At 53.3% G+C, this 15,889-nt stretch overlaps 1 protein-coding gene across 5 annotated transcripts in view; it reads left to right on the top strand.

Annotated features, from left to right (window-relative positions):
* DISP3 (dispatched RND transporter family member 3) overlaps positions 1–15,889 on the top strand; it is a 53,485-nt gene that overhangs the window by 26,758 nt on the left and 10,838 nt on the right. For 3 of the 5 annotated variants that reach the window (XM_019746791.2, XM_074334053.1, XM_074334052.1), the window contains exons 2-12: positions 1,453–2,548; positions 3,450–3,669; positions 6,540–6,676; positions 7,581–7,715; positions 8,252–8,412; positions 9,768–9,907; positions 11,480–11,625; positions 11,861–12,022; positions 12,802–12,963; positions 14,666–14,779; positions 15,526–15,662. In XM_019746791.2, the coding sequence (XP_019602350.2) occupies positions 1,456–2,548; positions 3,450–3,669; positions 6,540–6,676; positions 7,581–7,715; positions 8,252–8,412; positions 9,768–9,907; positions 11,480–11,625; positions 11,861–12,022; positions 12,802–12,963; positions 14,666–14,779; positions 15,526–15,662 (2,607 nt within the window). In that variant the 5' untranslated portion in view covers positions 1,453–1,455. The remainder of the gene's footprint in view (positions 1–1,452; positions 2,549–3,449; positions 3,670–6,539; positions 6,677–7,580; positions 7,716–8,251; positions 8,413–9,767; positions 9,908–11,479; positions 11,626–11,860; positions 12,023–12,801; positions 12,964–14,665; positions 14,780–15,525; positions 15,663–15,889) is intronic. The other 2 variants (XM_074334054.1, XM_019746792.2) reach the window with 1 other exon arrangement.

Raw genomic sequence — 15,889 nt, 5'->3', positions numbered from 1 at the left:
TCCCACCCCTTCCAGGCCTCTCCCTTTCAAGTCTTCTGCTGTGCCCTCCTCCTCTCCCACCCACCACCAGACCCCCTTGCTCACTCAGTTAATCTCTTTGTTTCCTATTTGGGTCTCTGTCTTCCCCCACCCAGTGCCACTCTCCTCTCTGGTTCTCTCCCTGATCTCTCCCAGGTCATGTCTCTTTGTCTCTGTCTCTCTCCTTCCCCTCGCCCTCTCTTCCTCACTTTCTCTGGGTTGACAGCAGCCCCCTCTCTTCCCGGACAGACTGTCTAATTGAAATGGAGCACTCTAGAGAATGTTAATAGGAAAGGCAGCATTAATTAGCCAGCTCTGGCATAATTAGCTTCCCCCTCTCACTGCCTGGCATCTAACTAGATAATGAGTCTCTCTCTGTCCAAACAGAGGGCAGGCAGGACAAGGGGAACAGGCCATGCCCAGGGATGCCAGGAGCCTCCCGCCTTCAGGCCACCCTGCTGGAATCCTCAAGCTGCCTCGCCCTGCCCTCTCCTGCCAGGCCCTCCTGCTGCTTCTGCCCATGTCTTGGGGAGACAGATGCTTGGGCCCTGCCCATGCCCAAAGGCTTGATGTTGCTGGAGCTGCATGTTAAGTGGTCTGAGCCTGACATACAGTGGCTGCAGCTGCAGCGTCCCACAGAGGGGGTGGGGAGGTGTTGAGAGTTCTTGAGGAGAGCTATGACAGGCATCTAGCCCTGGCACAGCCTCCTGGGCAATGGATGAGCACAGTAGAGTCTCCAGAGGGGAACAAAGAAATCTGTTTATGTGACAGATAATAGCCAATGTACTACACAGACTCCAGAGTGCTTCCCTCATTGACCCTCCCCACAATTGTATGAGGAATGGCCACCTCTATTTCATAGATGAAGATTCTGAGGTTCAGAGAGGTTCACTGCCTTGTTAATGTTCACGCTACCAGGACCCAAACCAGGGTCCATCTTATTCCAAAGATCATGTTCTTTCCCTTCTACCCTGATACTTCCAGAAGGTACTCTATAGTTGTCCATTAAATGAAAGTGATTACAATGGAGTCATACCTCACATTGGCTTTGAGTTCTAAAACCAGAGAATGCAGCAAAAATTGGGAAATGATAGTGAAAATTTCCCTCGACTATCCCTTACACAGGAAGGACTGACTATCTCTTCTGTTGGCCATTGGGCTGTGATTCTCCCTTTTCTTTGGCCTTGAAAGCCATGCTCTAGTTGGGGGACATGATGGGCATGTAGGATTTTTCTTTCTGTTTTGTGCACATGTGGTTGAGTTCAGTTGAGTTAAATGCCTGCTTGATGCAATTCCATTGTAGTATTTGTACTTGGTTATAACTAGGCAGGCTTGATGCCCGGAGCTGGTCGACTGCAGCCACAGGGCACCATTCTTTCTCTCTCTCTCTCTGCCCACCTGCCCACCTCTGTTGACCTTCTCCTTCTCCTACAGGCTATGGACTCAGAGGATGACCCGTTGCTGCAGGATGTGTGGCTAGAGGAACAGGAAGAGGAGGAAGCCACAGGTGAGGCCTTTAGGAGAGCCCAGAAGCCGGGGCCCCAAGCTGAGGCAGGGGGTCAGTGTTGCTGGCGGCACTGGACCTTGCCCTCCCGGCCGCCGGCCTCAGGCTTCTGGAGTAGCCTGGGTTGGGCCTTCACCAATCCGTGCTGTGCAGGTCTGGTGCTCTTTCTGGGCTGCAGCATCCCCATGGCCCTGACAGCCTTCATGTTCCTCTACTACCCGCCGCTGGACATTGACATCTCCTACAATGCCTTTGAGATCCGCAACCACGAGGCCTCCCAGCGTTTTGACGCCCTGGCGCTGGCGCTCAAGTCCCAGTTTGGATCCTGGGGGCGCAACCGGCGTGACTTGGCTGATTTCACCTCTGAGACCCTCCAGCGCCTCATCTCAGAGCAGCTGCAGCAGCGGCATCTTGGCAACCGCTCACAGAGGGCCACCAGGGCCCCCCGTGCTGTCCCTGCTGGCCCTCAGTGTGCCCCAGGCCCGTGGTGGGACGCCTCCGCCGCCCGGAAGCCAGCAGCCAATTGGAGCAGGCGTCTGCGACGCGAGACCATTGCCCTGGCGGATCTGGCAGCCAACCAGAGGGCAGTCACAACGGACCAAAGGCCAGACAAGAACGGGCGACGCCAAGTCGGCACTCCGTCCCCTGTAGCGGCCGTGACCAATCAGAGCCGTGAGCGCCGGGGAACCTCGCATTGGGACTACACGCGCTCATACGTGAGCACCAACACGCAGACACACGCGCACTGGCGCATCGAGCTCATCTTCCTCGCACGTGGCGATGCGGAGCGCAACATTTTCACCAGTGAGCGGCTGCTCACCATCCACGAGATTGAGCGCAAAATCATGGACCACCCAGGCTTCCGGGAGTTCTGCTGGAAGCCTCATGAGGTGCTCAAGGACCTGCCCCTCGGCTCCTACTCCTACTGCTCCCCGCCCAGCTCGCTCATGACCTACTTCTTCCCTACTGAGAGGGGTGGCAAGATCTACTATGATGGCATGGGCCAGGACCTGGCAGACATCCGGGGTGAGCAGGCCTGGTGTGGCTGGGGGAGGGGCTTTAGGGGGTGGGGTTTGAAGGAACCTGGGGGTGGGGCTTGTAAGGGGGGAGGCCTGAATGAGACTGGGAGAGGGGCTTGGTGGGGTTGATTGGAAGGCTTGACTTTTGGTTCAGTACTTTAGAGGCTGGTGAGAGGATGGGGAGGGACTTGGCTGTGAGGCAGTCAGGCTGGAGCTGAGTGCTGGGCAGGCCGGAGGGTGACGGGAGGAAGGGCTGGTCGCAGGGTGGGGTGTGAGGTGGTTTTCAAAAGAGGCAAGGAGGGAGGTTTGGGCGCATTCCTGGATTGAGAGATTGGTAGTTATGCTGTGGCCAGGTGGAGAAAGCATGGGGAAAGGCTCGGGCATGAGGTTTAGCAGAGAGAAGCCTGGGTGTGGTTACAAAGAACCTGTTATCTGGTTAGAGGAATATAGGTGCATGGCTGGGGTTGAAAGGACACCCGGGTGGGATTGGTTTGAGGTAAGCAGGAATGGGACTTGAGAAAGAATGAAGCTAGCTAGGCCAGAGAATGGTTGTAAGGGTGGGGCTTGGGTGTGGCTTTTAAGGGAGGGCATGTGCAGTGATCTAGGCAGATGAAGGCCTAACTACGGAGACTGAGCAGAGAAATTAGCTGAGGTTCAAATGGAAATGAAAATGTCAACATAGTGGGAGGCCCCTGAGGGGGGGCAGGCCTGGGACTGCTCCTCTTGGGCAGCTGTGAGTTCTCTAAACCATCCCTCTGTCCCATTAGGGACAGTTTGAGGCAGCCAAGGGGGAGTTTCTCCGCTCTCTAGAAAAGGGTAAGGTGGTGAGGAGGGCAGGATGACCTTGATGGAGGACTGGTGGGAGCTGACCCACTGGGCAACTTGGGCACCCACTCCTGCCCCTGCAGGCTCCCTGGAGCTGGCCATGACTCACCCCGAGTTCTACTGGTATGTGGACGAGGGCCTGTCTGCAGAAAACCTGAAGAGCTCCCTCCTGCGCAGCGAGATCCTGTTTGGAGCACCGCTGCCCAACTACTATTCGGTGGATGACCGCTGGGAGGAGCAGCGGGCCAAGTTTCAGAGCTTCGTGGTCACCTACGTGGCCATGCTGGCCAAGCAGTCTACTAGGTAGGAGGTCCGGCAGCCCCCGGCATGTGTCTGCTCTGTGTGTACCAGGGAAGGGCTCTATTAGAGTCGGCAGTTGGTTTCCAGGTGCTTTTTTCTCATAATCCCCAGACACCCTCCCTGGAACCTTTCTCCTGGGAAGTCTTTCTTTCCAAGTCAGGGGCAGAGCCACATATATCCTTGATGTCCCTCTGACAGGTGGACAGCTCCTTTTCTTGATTAGCACTAATGGTTAGTGGGCATGACAGCTCTGAAGGAGGTAGGAAATCCCAGAACTCCTGCCCTGGAGGTCTTGGGTATTGATTTTCTCCGGCAATGGTGCTAGCGGGCTTTCCAGAAAAAGTATTAACCAGGGAGTCGGGAGTTCCTCTCTGCCGCTAACACCCAGGGAGATAATGTGCAAGTCCCTTCACTTCTCTGGGCCTCAGTTGAATAACGGAGATGAAAAGTCCTGCTACCCTTCCGGAGTCTAGAGAAGATGAGCTAAGAGACTGGACAGTGGGTGCTTTGGGCGATGGGTGCTTTGGCTGTCCTCCAAGCCTTGGGATGTGTGTCTAAGAAAACAACTGGGCCCCTCCTCACCAGCAAAGGGCACTAGACAGTTTATTTATCAGTCCTGCCAGGCAGTAATTCCAATGCCTCGGAGTCCCCTGCCCTGACAAGTTAGTCCTGGGCAGGAGGAATCATTCTGCCTGAAATACCCTCATTCATTCCGTTACTCATCCATTACGCTGAGCAACTACTGAAATAACCAGAGCTAATGTTTACTGAGCACTTACTCTGCCAAACACTGTTCTGATCCCTTTATTCACACCATTTCATTTAATTCTCACACCACCTCAATGAGGCAGGTGCTGTTATGATTATCTCCGCTTTACAGTTGAGGAAACTGAGGCACACCACAAGTAAGTAAGTTGTCCAAAATTACAAAGCCCATAAGAGGTGGAAGGGATTAAAATCCAAGCGTTCTAATCCAGAGCCCTCACCCTTTGTGTTTTCTATGCCAGTTGTTGCCCTCAGAGCTTCTCTGTCTGTGCACTGCTTTTTTGCCAGGCAAACCCCCGTTCATCCACTAAGATCCAACCTGGGCAGTTTATCCCTGAAGCTGGATTAAATGCACTTCTACCCACTTCTACAGTCCTCTTCCTTTTCCCTCCGGGAGGCAGGAAAGAGCTTACACAGGCTTTTGAGTCAGATATATCTGGGGTCAGATGCCAGTTGCTGCACTTAGCGGTGGGAGTTTCATTGAGCTATTTCACCTCTCTGAGCTACCATTTCATCATAATCCTTGTCCCTCTGTATTTCAGGTGTTTAATTCTTTGTCACTCAAGGTGTAGTCCTCAAATCAGCAGCATCAGTAGCCTCCGGGGGCTTGTTAGAAATGCAGAATCTCAGAACCTCCAGGCCTTTCCCAGACCTATAAGATTTTGTTCAAGTTTGATGAAGGTCTGGTTTAATTGTGTCTCAATAGAGTGTAAGTTTGTTGAAGTCTAGGATTGTTCCTGGCTTGTTTCTATAGGCCTAGCCCCTAGCACTGTGCCAGAAACACCTTAGTGGGGATTTGTCTGGAGGTAGATGGATGGGTGGAGGTGCTCCAGGGGAAGGTACTTGCCTGGGTTGGGAAGCGGGAGGGGCTGGCTGTAGAAGGATCTTCAGGGTTTCAGAAACCAACAATTACCTCTGCCTAATATGTTCAGCTGCCAAGACAAAACCCCTGCTCTGGGTAAAAAAGCCTCTCTTCCCCTTCCCATCCCCCCAGAGCTGCATAGAAGTGGTGACCACCAAGACCCTTGTAGACTTGACTTAGTACCTTCTTTTGGATTAATAAAATCTTTTTTTATTATTCTATTATTGGTTACCCAAGAGATGGCAGCGTGCACCTTGACGTATTCCAGAATGATACAAATGATCACTTTTACTACTTTCCTGATAATACTAGAATCTTAGAACACAGTTCACTGCATTTATAACCCCTTCAGCCTTTTGCATTTTTGTTGCATGCATTTTAATTCTATATACATTTAAAACCCCATAAGATATTACGTTTTCATTTTAGTGTGTCAGTCTCCATTTATATTTGCTCACATGTTTACCTTTTCTGTTGCTCTTCATTACTTTCTACAATTTCATGTTTCCCTCTGGGATCATTTTCTTTGTATCTGAGGAACTCTCTTTAGTATTTTTTTTTTTTTTTTAGTGCAGGTTTGCTGGTGATAAATTCTCTGTTTTGTTTGTCTAGAAAACATCTTTATTTTACTTTTATTTTTGAAGTTTATTTCTGCTGGTATAGGATTATAAATTGGCAGTTATTTTCATTTAATACTTTAAAGATGTCAATCCACTATGCTCCGACTTCCGTCATTTCTGTGGTTAAGTCAGGTGTCAATCTTTTCGTTGCCCCTTTGAATGATTGTCTTTTTTTCTGTGGCTGTTTTTAACATTTCTCTTTGTCTTTGATTTCACCAGTCTTACTACGATTTATGTCGGTATGGTTTCCTTTGTTCTGCTTGGGGTGCACAGAACTTCTTGAATCCGTGGGTTGATAACTTTCATCAGTGTTAGCAATTTCCCAGCTCTTATCTCTTTGAATGTTGCTTCTAACCTCACTTTCTGTCCCTTTTCGTTTTTAGGATTCTAATCACACAAAATGTTAGCTCTTTTCACTGAGTTTCATGTGTTTCCAAGACTCTCTTCTAGGTTTTTGTTTTCTATTTTTCTTTCTATGTTTTCGTTTAGATATTCCAGCTCACTGCTCTGTCTTCTGTCGTATATCAGCTGTAATTTATATGGATACTTCTGGTCTTCTTCCAAGTGTTGACAGCCACTTCTAATCCACTTCCATCTTTCTCTATCCACGTCCTTCCTCTCCCCAGCAAAGTCCAGGTTCTTTATGGGGGAACAGACCTCTTTGATTACGAGGTTCGCAGAACCTTCAACAACGACATGCTCCTGGCCTTCATCAGCAGCAGCTGCATTGCCGCCCTCGTCTACATTCTCACGTCCTGCTCAGGTAGGTCTTCTCTGAAAGGCTTCTCTCCTCCCAGCGTGCTCCTACCTGGACACAAACCTTCCTTCTCAAGAATACCAGAAATAGTCTCGAATCCACCCTCTCAGAGCTGATGGGGAGGGCTGCTGAGAAATCGCCTTTCAACCCCAGGCAGGTAGACTGAGGGCCAGAGGCAGGTTGAGCCTTACCCAAGTGTCCTCACTCCCAGGACCTTACAGTTTAACTTTTGGCCCATTGACCATCTTTTTCTCGCTGATAACTTTGTTTTGGGGAGTCTGGAGTATTGGACCCTTGTTATGGATTGTTCTGTAGCCTGTTTTACAGCTCCAGGCCAGCTACCCTTTTGTCCCTCGATTTACTTTTCCAATGGCAACTTCCCAGGTACCCTACCAGCTTTTTCCTACATATACAGTAGGTTTTTTCTATCGCCCAAGTGAACGAGACATTGGTAATATCTTCAAAAATGGAAAAGGCATTCATTCATCTATGTAACAAATATTAATTGGGCACCAACTATGTGCCAGATGCTCTAACGTGCCAGGGATCCAGTGATAAACGTCACAGACACACTTTCTACCCTCACAGAACCTTTCTCTACTGGGGTAACAGATGTTAAATCAATACACGTTTATGGTTTCCTACTAGCCTTGATTGAGGTGAATTCCATGAAGATGAGGGCCCATGAGCAACCTGCCTCACTCAGAGATGGCTTCCTCTGCCACTCGGGCCCCTGGCCCAGCTCCTTCTCTGGGCATGGAGAACTGTGCTAGGCACAGATGGGGTAGTGAAGGGTGCTCCACAGTGGGGGACAAGTGTGAGGCAGGACCAGGCTGGGCTCAGGAACACTGAGGGGGGGTGTGTTCCGCTGGGGCCCCCACTCTATTCCTTGCCTGCTTGCTCCCCGCAGTGTTCCTGTCCTTCTTCGGGATCGCCAGCATTGGCCTCAGCTGCCTGGTGGCACTCTTCCTGTACCACGTGGTCTTTGGTGTGCAGTATTTGGGCATCCTCAACGGGGTGGCTGCCTTCGTAATAGTGGGCATTGGTGAGTTGCTTCTGTTGCCGTAGCAATGGGCTTCCTACTTGAGGACTCTGCACCAGAAAGGGCCTCCTCCCTGGTTGTAAAGCTGGGCTTTCATGGAGGCTCCAGAACGTCCCTCTCGGACCTCAGCGCCTCAGAGTGTGGTGGTGGGTAGAGTATGTATGGTGGTCAGATCCTTGGCATATAGTGAGTGTAGCCCCCAAGGGGTGGAAGGAATGGGGGTAATATGCTGCGGAGAGGGTAAGAATGGTGGGAAAAGTCTAGGAAAGGTGGGAAGCAGGCTAAGATTTGGAAGAAGGGGCCTCGTTCCGGAGATGGGGCGGCTCCAAGGAGCATGGAGGGTGGGGCTTGGATTCTTGGTGGGTGGAGCCAGAGTCAGATGTGTCTTTCCACATTCCCAGCTGAGAAGCAGCCCTCCCCTGGAGCCAGACCTGTCAGGAGGCCTCCCAGGGTTGGTCTGGGCCCAGCCTGGGTCTGGTCTTGGAGACAGCAGGGTGATTCTGAGCCTGCCCCTACTGGCGCGGGCCTCCCTCCCCTAGGTGTGGACGATGTCTTTGTGTTCATCAACACGTACCGCCAGGCTGCCCACCTTGAAGACCCACAGCTGCGGATGATCCACACCATCCAGACGGCCGGCAAGGCCACCTTCTTCACCTCCCTGACCACGGCCGCCGCCTACGCAGCTAATGTCTTCTCCCAGGTGGGAGAGCGCCCTCTGTCCCTGCCCTGGCCTTTCCATTCCTCCAGTACATACCTGGCCTTTGGTCTCTGCTCTTCCCACCCACCCCTTCTCCTGTGACCACACAGCCTTTGCCTCAGGCGCTCACCAGGTCCCTAGGGTCCATTTTTGTTGCTTATCACCATTGCCAGAACTTAACAAGTGGAAAAATTTTAATATGAATCGTATTTATTATTGATGCTTGTTGATAGTAATCCAGCATCTGCCCTGAAGGCACTTGGCAGTTCCCAAGGCTCTTTAGCATTTAGTCTTCGTGACATACTTATGACAAAGGTATCATTACGTCCTTATTTTCCTAATATAGAAACTGAGGCCCAGAGAGGGAAAGTGACTTCCCCAAGTCACACAGATGATAAGTGGTAAGCTTGACCATGTCTCCTGACCCCTGAGCTCTTTTCACCCACTGATTCACGCTGTATTGTCATCATACTGACTTTCTCTCGCTGTGCCCATGCTCCTCAGGCCTCTGAGTTGGGCTCAGGGGAAGGATCTAAGTTTGGGCCAGGTCCTTGGTGCTGCTAGAACCTGAAAGGCAGTGAGTCTGCCTGAGTCTTTAAGAGATTTTATGACCTGTGTTGAGTATCCTGTCTAGAAACTACTAAATGTGTTGGGATTATCCAGGCCTACCTGGAGAACCACATCCAGGAAACAGGCAGAGCTGGGTTCAAATCTCACCTCTGCCATTTACTGGCTGTGTGACCTTAGGTAGGTCGTTCAACCTCTCTGAGCCTCACTTTCCTCATGTGTGGATTATTCAGGGACTGAGATGAAAAGATGATTGTGAAAGTGTTTCAAGAACAGGGAAGACTTGTCTGCTCGTTGGCTACAGTTTCCTTCTGACTGCCATCCCCTGTGCAGGTCCCTGTGACATTTCTAGAGCACAGCCATCAGTCCAAGGCTCCAGACTCCCTGCTCCCATCACATGGCAGCATTCTCTCTCTTCCCTCTCGCTAACACATGGACTGGTCTAATGAGGGCGTGTCTTCCTCTGTCCCCCCAGTCATTCATGTAAGGACAGTTATCAAGCACTTGCTCTGTGCCAGGCACTGTTCTGGGCAGTGAGCCACAGTATAGACAAGAGCCTCCACTCCAGAGGTGGAACTCCGCCTCCCCTGTTGTGTCCCCTGGTGCCAGCCCTTGCCTTCTGCTGTCCCCCTGGGCCAGTGGCTGGCATCCCGGCAGCCTGAGTCTTCCTATCCCGCCGCAGTCTCACCATGGTTTCAGGTCCTGAGTGCCTTTGGCTGCAGAGTCTGCGGGCTCCCTAGGCTCCAGGCATGAGCAACCCCACATCCCCCCCTCTACCTCTTCATTGCCAGATCCCAGCCGTCCATGACTTTGGCCTGTTTATGTCTCTCATCGTGTCTTGCTGCTGGCTGGCTGTGCTCTTCACCATGCCTGCTGCTCTGGGCATCTGGAGCCTTTACATGGCACCACTAGAGGGCTCCTGCCAGACCAGGTGAGCGGGGCAGGCGGGGGTGGGGGTGCCTGCCCTCCTCTCACTGAACATCTAGAACGTGCCCTTGTGATTCGTTATTGAGCCCCTTCTGTGTGTCCAGTCCCATGCTGGGCACTACTGGGGGACAAGGAATGGAGAAGAGATCCCTGTCGGGCGGTTACCGTTTGTGACCACGTGCTGTGTGCCAGGAAGTGGGCAAACGCTTTTGTACTAGATCTCATTGCCGCCCGCCAGGATCCTGAGAGCTGGGTCCTTTCGTTGTGCCCATTTTACAAATGAGGAAACAAGGGCTTGGGGACATTGGTCACCTTTCTCAGTGTCACCCATTCAGTAGGCAGCAGAGCCAGGATTTAAACCCAAGAAAATCTGATTCTGTATTGTGTGCCCTTAGGCGCCATGTTAAATATCCTCAAGGTTCTTGTCTTGGCAGAGAGACAATATTTAGACATAGTGAGCCATGTACAAAATTGAACAGGTCAGTCCAGAGTTGCTGCCGGAAGCTGAAGGATCAGGGTCTCGTGGGCCAGTGGTCGGGGGAGGGAGGAAGGGAGGGAGGAGGAGACAAATGTAATCTGGCCTGGGTGGCTGCCTGGGCTTGGGAATACTGAGGAATGATGGAGGGTCTCTGGGCTTGAGGCTGGGCACGCAAGGCAGGAGTGTCAGGGGTCTGTGACGATGTCCACCTGACTGTGGTGAGCCAAGGAGGGGTAAGAGGGAGACAGAAATCCAGCAAGGAAATCAGGCTTGGGCCCGGGACTAACTTCTCAGCTCTCCCACTCACACCCTCCCTTCAGGGCGGCCATGTGTGGTGGTGAGGGCTAAGCACTGCACGAGGGCACGCTGCCTGAGGCACTGCCATCTACACGATGGGCATTCAGATTTGACATCTCTGCAGAGACCACATAAGCCCCGCCCCCTCCCCAATCCCGTCCGGGGCCATGGACGCAGTAGCCATCCAGTCCTGGGCTTCAGCCGCGGCCTCTTTGCTTGGCAGCTATGGAACCTTGGGCATATTACTCAATCTCTCTGCATTTCAGTTTCCTTTTCTGGAAAACGAGTGTAATTCCTGTGTAGGATTCCCGTGAGGATTACGTGAGCGAATCCACATGGGGCTTCTAACTTGTGCCTGGCTCACAGCATTCATTATGTTCGCCGCGTGCATTATTCGTGTCCCTGGGGATGAGTCTCGTCTTCCCCACATTCGCTCCAGTCGAGGCCTCAGCCACAGCGCCTACACCCTCAGCCCACCCTGCTTCCCCCTCCTGGTGTCAGAGCCCCAGGGCCACGTGACACCAGCGGCATGGTTCCCCTGCTTTAGTCACCTTGGTGCGTGGGGGGCTCTGGTTGTCATCCCTTCTCCCGGGGTAATGGCTGCTGTCACCACTTGTCTCCCCAGAGGAAGAGTGGGGCTCCTGAGGGCCCTGGCGGGGGATGGCACTGGAAAGAAATCAGATGCAGGCTTTTGGAAGTGTGAGATGTCAGCAGCAGTGTGAAACGGGGCTTCGTGTGGTAGCCGGGGCCTTGCCCAGCCCTCCCCTCGGGGCTCACCCCTCTCCCCCACTTTCTCCATAGCTGCCACCAGAAGTGTGGCCGCAGGCGCTCCCTGCACTTCCCCGGGGATGTGTTTGCTGCTCCGGAACGGGCTGGGGCCCCAGCCCCGGGCCTCATGCCCTACCTGGATGATGACATCCCTTTGCTGAATGGAGAGGAGGAACCAGGTGAGACGTGGTGAAGGCCTTTCCCTGGCGAGACATGGGGGCATCTTCTGCCAGGGGAAGTAACTCTTGACAAGATTGTTTGAGGTCAGGCTGGACCTGAGGCAGGTGGCTGGAGGAGATGGTCCAGGGGATCCCCATCAAACATGTGGGCTTCCCTAGAGAGGGTGGAGACCAGGGTGGGCTTTGACTCGGATCTGGGCCAGGCTTCTGACAGGCCCCTGCTCTGCCCTGGCAGTGTCTCTGGAGCTGGGAGATGTGTCTCTGGTGTCAGTGTCCCCCGAGGGCCTGCAGCCCACCCCCGATAGGGCCAGCCAGGGTCAGCTCATTGCTCAGATGCAGGAGCTGCTGCACCACTGGGTCCTGTGGTCGGCCGTCAAGAGCCGCTGGGTGATTGTGGGTAAGTGGCTCCCCACCCTCCTTCCCCTCTGTCTTGCAGCTTCTACCCAGTATCGGAGCATGGGGGCAGACTCCCCCAAAGAACGTGTAGGCATTGGGAGCCCACCCCCTCCTGCAAATGATGCCTGGGTTGGCATCCGTCACTCGCTCTGAACCTCACCTCCTCCTTCCTGTGTGAAATGAAGCTGGCCCCCAATAGCTTTTGTTTATTGAGCACCTACTATGTGCCAGTCATCATGCTGGGCGGTAGAGCAAAGTGCTTAATGCTTGGACTCCGGAGTTAGATGAGTCTGAGCCTCAGTTTCCTATCCTATGATTGAGGATAAGAACAAGATCTATCTCATCAGGCAGTTGGAAGGGATGCCTTAATGCCTGTGAAGAACTAAGCCCAGTGGCTGGCACGCAGTAGGTGCTCAATAAACATTAAGTCCCATTATTATTATTATCACTATTAACAGTATTTAGGGTTGTGTACAATCAAGGGCTATGCCAGCTCTTTATAAACTATTAAATGCTCTAAGATGATGGCTGGTTCTTGTCCAGTAGTGTGCGATTGTAGCTTATGGTCTAATTCCCAAGTGACGTGCATAACAACCAACCTCTACCCCCGGAGAACCGGTCCCTAGCAAGCTTCACCCACAGGCTGGCATGCCAGGCCCCTACCCACTCCTGTGGGACCCTCTCCCCACTGACCCCCATAAAGGGAGCAGCTCTTTGCCAGGGCTCTGGAGGCATCACCTGGGCCCCAGCCCTTCCTAGTATGGCGTCCTTTCCTCGCAGGGCTCTTTGTCTCCATCCTCATCCTGTCCCTGGTGTTCGCCAGCCGGCTCCGCCCCGCCAGCCGGGCCCCCCTGCTCTTCCGGCCCGATACCAACATCCAGGTGCTGCTAGACCTCAAGTACAACCTGAGCGCTGAGGGCATCTCCTGTATCACCTGTTCAGGTGAGGGTTTCCAGTCGGAGGTGCCCTGTGGGCCCCTGTTCTCTTTGGAGTCCAGGTCTCAAAGACTGTTGGCCTGAAAGATACAAGACCCAGGTTCAGCGTTTCCACATTTCATTAAAGGAAAACTTACTGGCTGTCAGATGCACTGGCTCGGGGGAGACCGCAGTGGGCGGGACAGGCTTTCCAAGCTCAGGGAGTTCATCCTGCCACTAGCGGCCAGCCATTGTAATAGTAGATCTGAGCTGTGATGGAGGAAAACGGTGCCCGGGGAGCTCAGCCTCATGGAGGGCTTCCTGGAGGAAGTAGTGTCTAAGCTGAGACTTAAAGAATGGGAAGAAGTTAACCAGGCTGGGAGGGAGAGAAGGGAAGGCGTTAGCTTGGCTGGGAGGGAGAGATGGTAGTGGCTGGGACCAGCGTGCTAATGGTGGCAGTGGAATCAAGAGGCATTTAGGAGGTGAAATCCATAGGACTTAGTGTCAGTGCACGTCGGAGATGAGCAAGGATGTGAGATAAAGATGTCTCCTTGCTTTAGAGGTAACCTGGGCTAGGCCCTCATCTTACAGAGGGGAGCCTGAGGTCAGGGTTGGGCAGGTCAAGTCAGCCCAAGGTCATACAGCTTTGCCAGGGCAGTTAGAAACCAAATGAGAAGATGCCGGGGCGAGTGTGCCCAGCTCCTGGGGGAAGATCCACTGACTGCTGTAATTGCCTTCGTCTAATTAGTGCGGTGTTCGGATTAACTTGGCCTTCCCCCTGGTAATGGCATTAACCAAATGCATGATAATTGACTGCAGCTCAGAGAGGTGCCCGAAGAGCCCCTCCTAAATTGGAGCCAGCCTGGACCATCTCCCCAGCTGCTCTCCCGGCCGGCCTGGGCAGACAAATTACACTCCATTGTCACTGCTGCTACACGGGCTCCGGCTATCCCTCAGGGCCTGGGGACAAAAAGCCGCCTCCACTCCCATTTCACAGGTAGACAAACCCCAGGTGAACCCGAAGTTCCTGGAAACATCTGGAGAAAGGCCAGGACCCCAGCCAGAGTCCAGCCCCCAGGCCCTTAAAGGGACCCCTTCAGATTATAGCAAAAAGAGCTTTACCTTTAGGGGCAGACAAGAACTGGGTCCTAATGGGGCGCTGCCTCTCACTTGCTCTGCAGGTCACGTAACCTTCCTGAACCTCTGCTTTCTTCCTTGTCAAATGGGGTTAATAATAATGACCTCCTAGGATTATTGTGAGGGTTATGTTTTTGAAGGTATCAAAGTTCTCTCATTAAAAAAACCAAAAACTCATCGACAGTGCTTAGGCAAAACAGGAAAGTCTCCATCACCTGTACTAGTTGGTGACATTCCATTTCTAATGGCTCCTGTTTACTGAGCATTTATCACGAGCAAGGTGGAGACGAAGCAGTGTCCCGTGTGGTCCGCAGCCGCCCTCTGGGGGTACGGTGTCAGCCCATTTGACAGGCAGAGAGTGAGGCCTGGGGCTACAAGTAGGGAAAGCTTCAGAGTGTCTCTCTCCCAGGCTGACAGGTTGCCTTTCTCTTACCTTAAGATTCCTGTAAATTCAATATTTGATGTTTTTTTCAGTTCCGTTTAATTTCTTTCAGACCCCTGACACTCCCTCTCCCCAAGCTGAGGGCCCTGGGGACCGTGTCCCTGGGGTTGTCACCGATCCCAGCCTGTCCCTGACGCAGCTCGGGGGGTAGGTCTGTTCCAGGAGAAGCCCCACAGCCTGCAGAACAACATCCGGACGTCCCTGGAGAAGAAGAAGCGGGGCTCAGGGGTCCTGTGGGCCAGCCGGCCTGAGGCCACCCCGCAGGGTCAGTGGGGAGTGTGGTCTGGCAAGGGTGGGGGTGTCAGGAGATCCTACCTGGTGCTGGGGTGTGGGGGCCCTGTGAGGAGAGCAGATGAAATTCTGTGAGAACAAGAACCTGTGGAGGAGTTGAATGGAGGGTGAGCTCGGTGAAGCTGGGTCCTGTCCCACCAGCTCTCCTCAGCCAGAACTGTGGGCTCCCCTCCTGCCACTGCTCCAGCCCAGCCTGTGGTGCCCCATGAACCTGCCCTGTGCACCTAAGACACTCTGGGTGGGGGAGGGCAGGGAGGTACTCAACACTGGGGTCTCCATCAGAGGTGGGGTGCTGGGACACATGTAGGAATTAACTCCCCCAGGGGGCGGTTCCGTATGACCATCCTCATCCCGTCTGTGCCCACCGTTCTCATCACCAGCACTAGCCCCACCATTCACACTGTGCTCCCATTGTCACCACTGCCACGACCCTAGTCCGTACCAACAATCTTCACCACAACTTCCACCATTGCTGTCACTCCCTCCACCCATGCTGCCACCCAAAACCAACGACCATCATCACGTCCCCCCCATCCATGCAGCCACCCCATCCTGGACCACTGCTTCCCCCACCACCCAGGCCACCACTCCATCCTAGTATTCACCACCACCAAGGTCAGGGCTCAGCTCCTCAGTCAGCAAAGAGTGGACTGCTGCAGGGTCAGGGGAAGCCAGTAAAGGTGACTGTCCACCCCCATCCATCCCTCGTCTGTCCCCCAGACTCCCCAGGCACCGTGTACGTCTCCAAGGTGAAGAATAAAGGCCACCTGGCTGTCTACAGGTTCTCCCTCAATGCCAGCCTGCCTGCCCCTTGGCAAATCGTGTCCCCCGGGGACGGGGAGGTGCCCTCCTTCCAGGTGAGCCTGTGCTGTCGTGAAGTGAGCCACCACTACCAGGGGAGGGGTCCCTCAGTGCTGCCCTGGTTGGCAGTGGCATGTAGGGAGGGGAAGGCCGGGTCTGTAGGGTTCGAGTCCTAGCTCCGCCATTTACAGTCTGTGTGTCTTTGGGCAAATTACTTAATCTCTCTGGGTCTCAGTTTCCTCATCTGTGAAATGGGGATATGAAAAGTACCAGCCAGGGTTGT

The sequence above is a fragment of the Rhinolophus sinicus genome, linkage group LG06 (genome assembly GCF_036562045.2).
Source record: "Rhinolophus sinicus isolate RSC01 linkage group LG06, ASM3656204v1, whole genome shotgun sequence".
Taxonomy (NCBI): Eukaryota; Metazoa; Chordata; class Mammalia; order Chiroptera; family Rhinolophidae; genus Rhinolophus; species Rhinolophus sinicus.
This window is presented reverse-complemented; position numbering and strand designations above follow the sequence as displayed.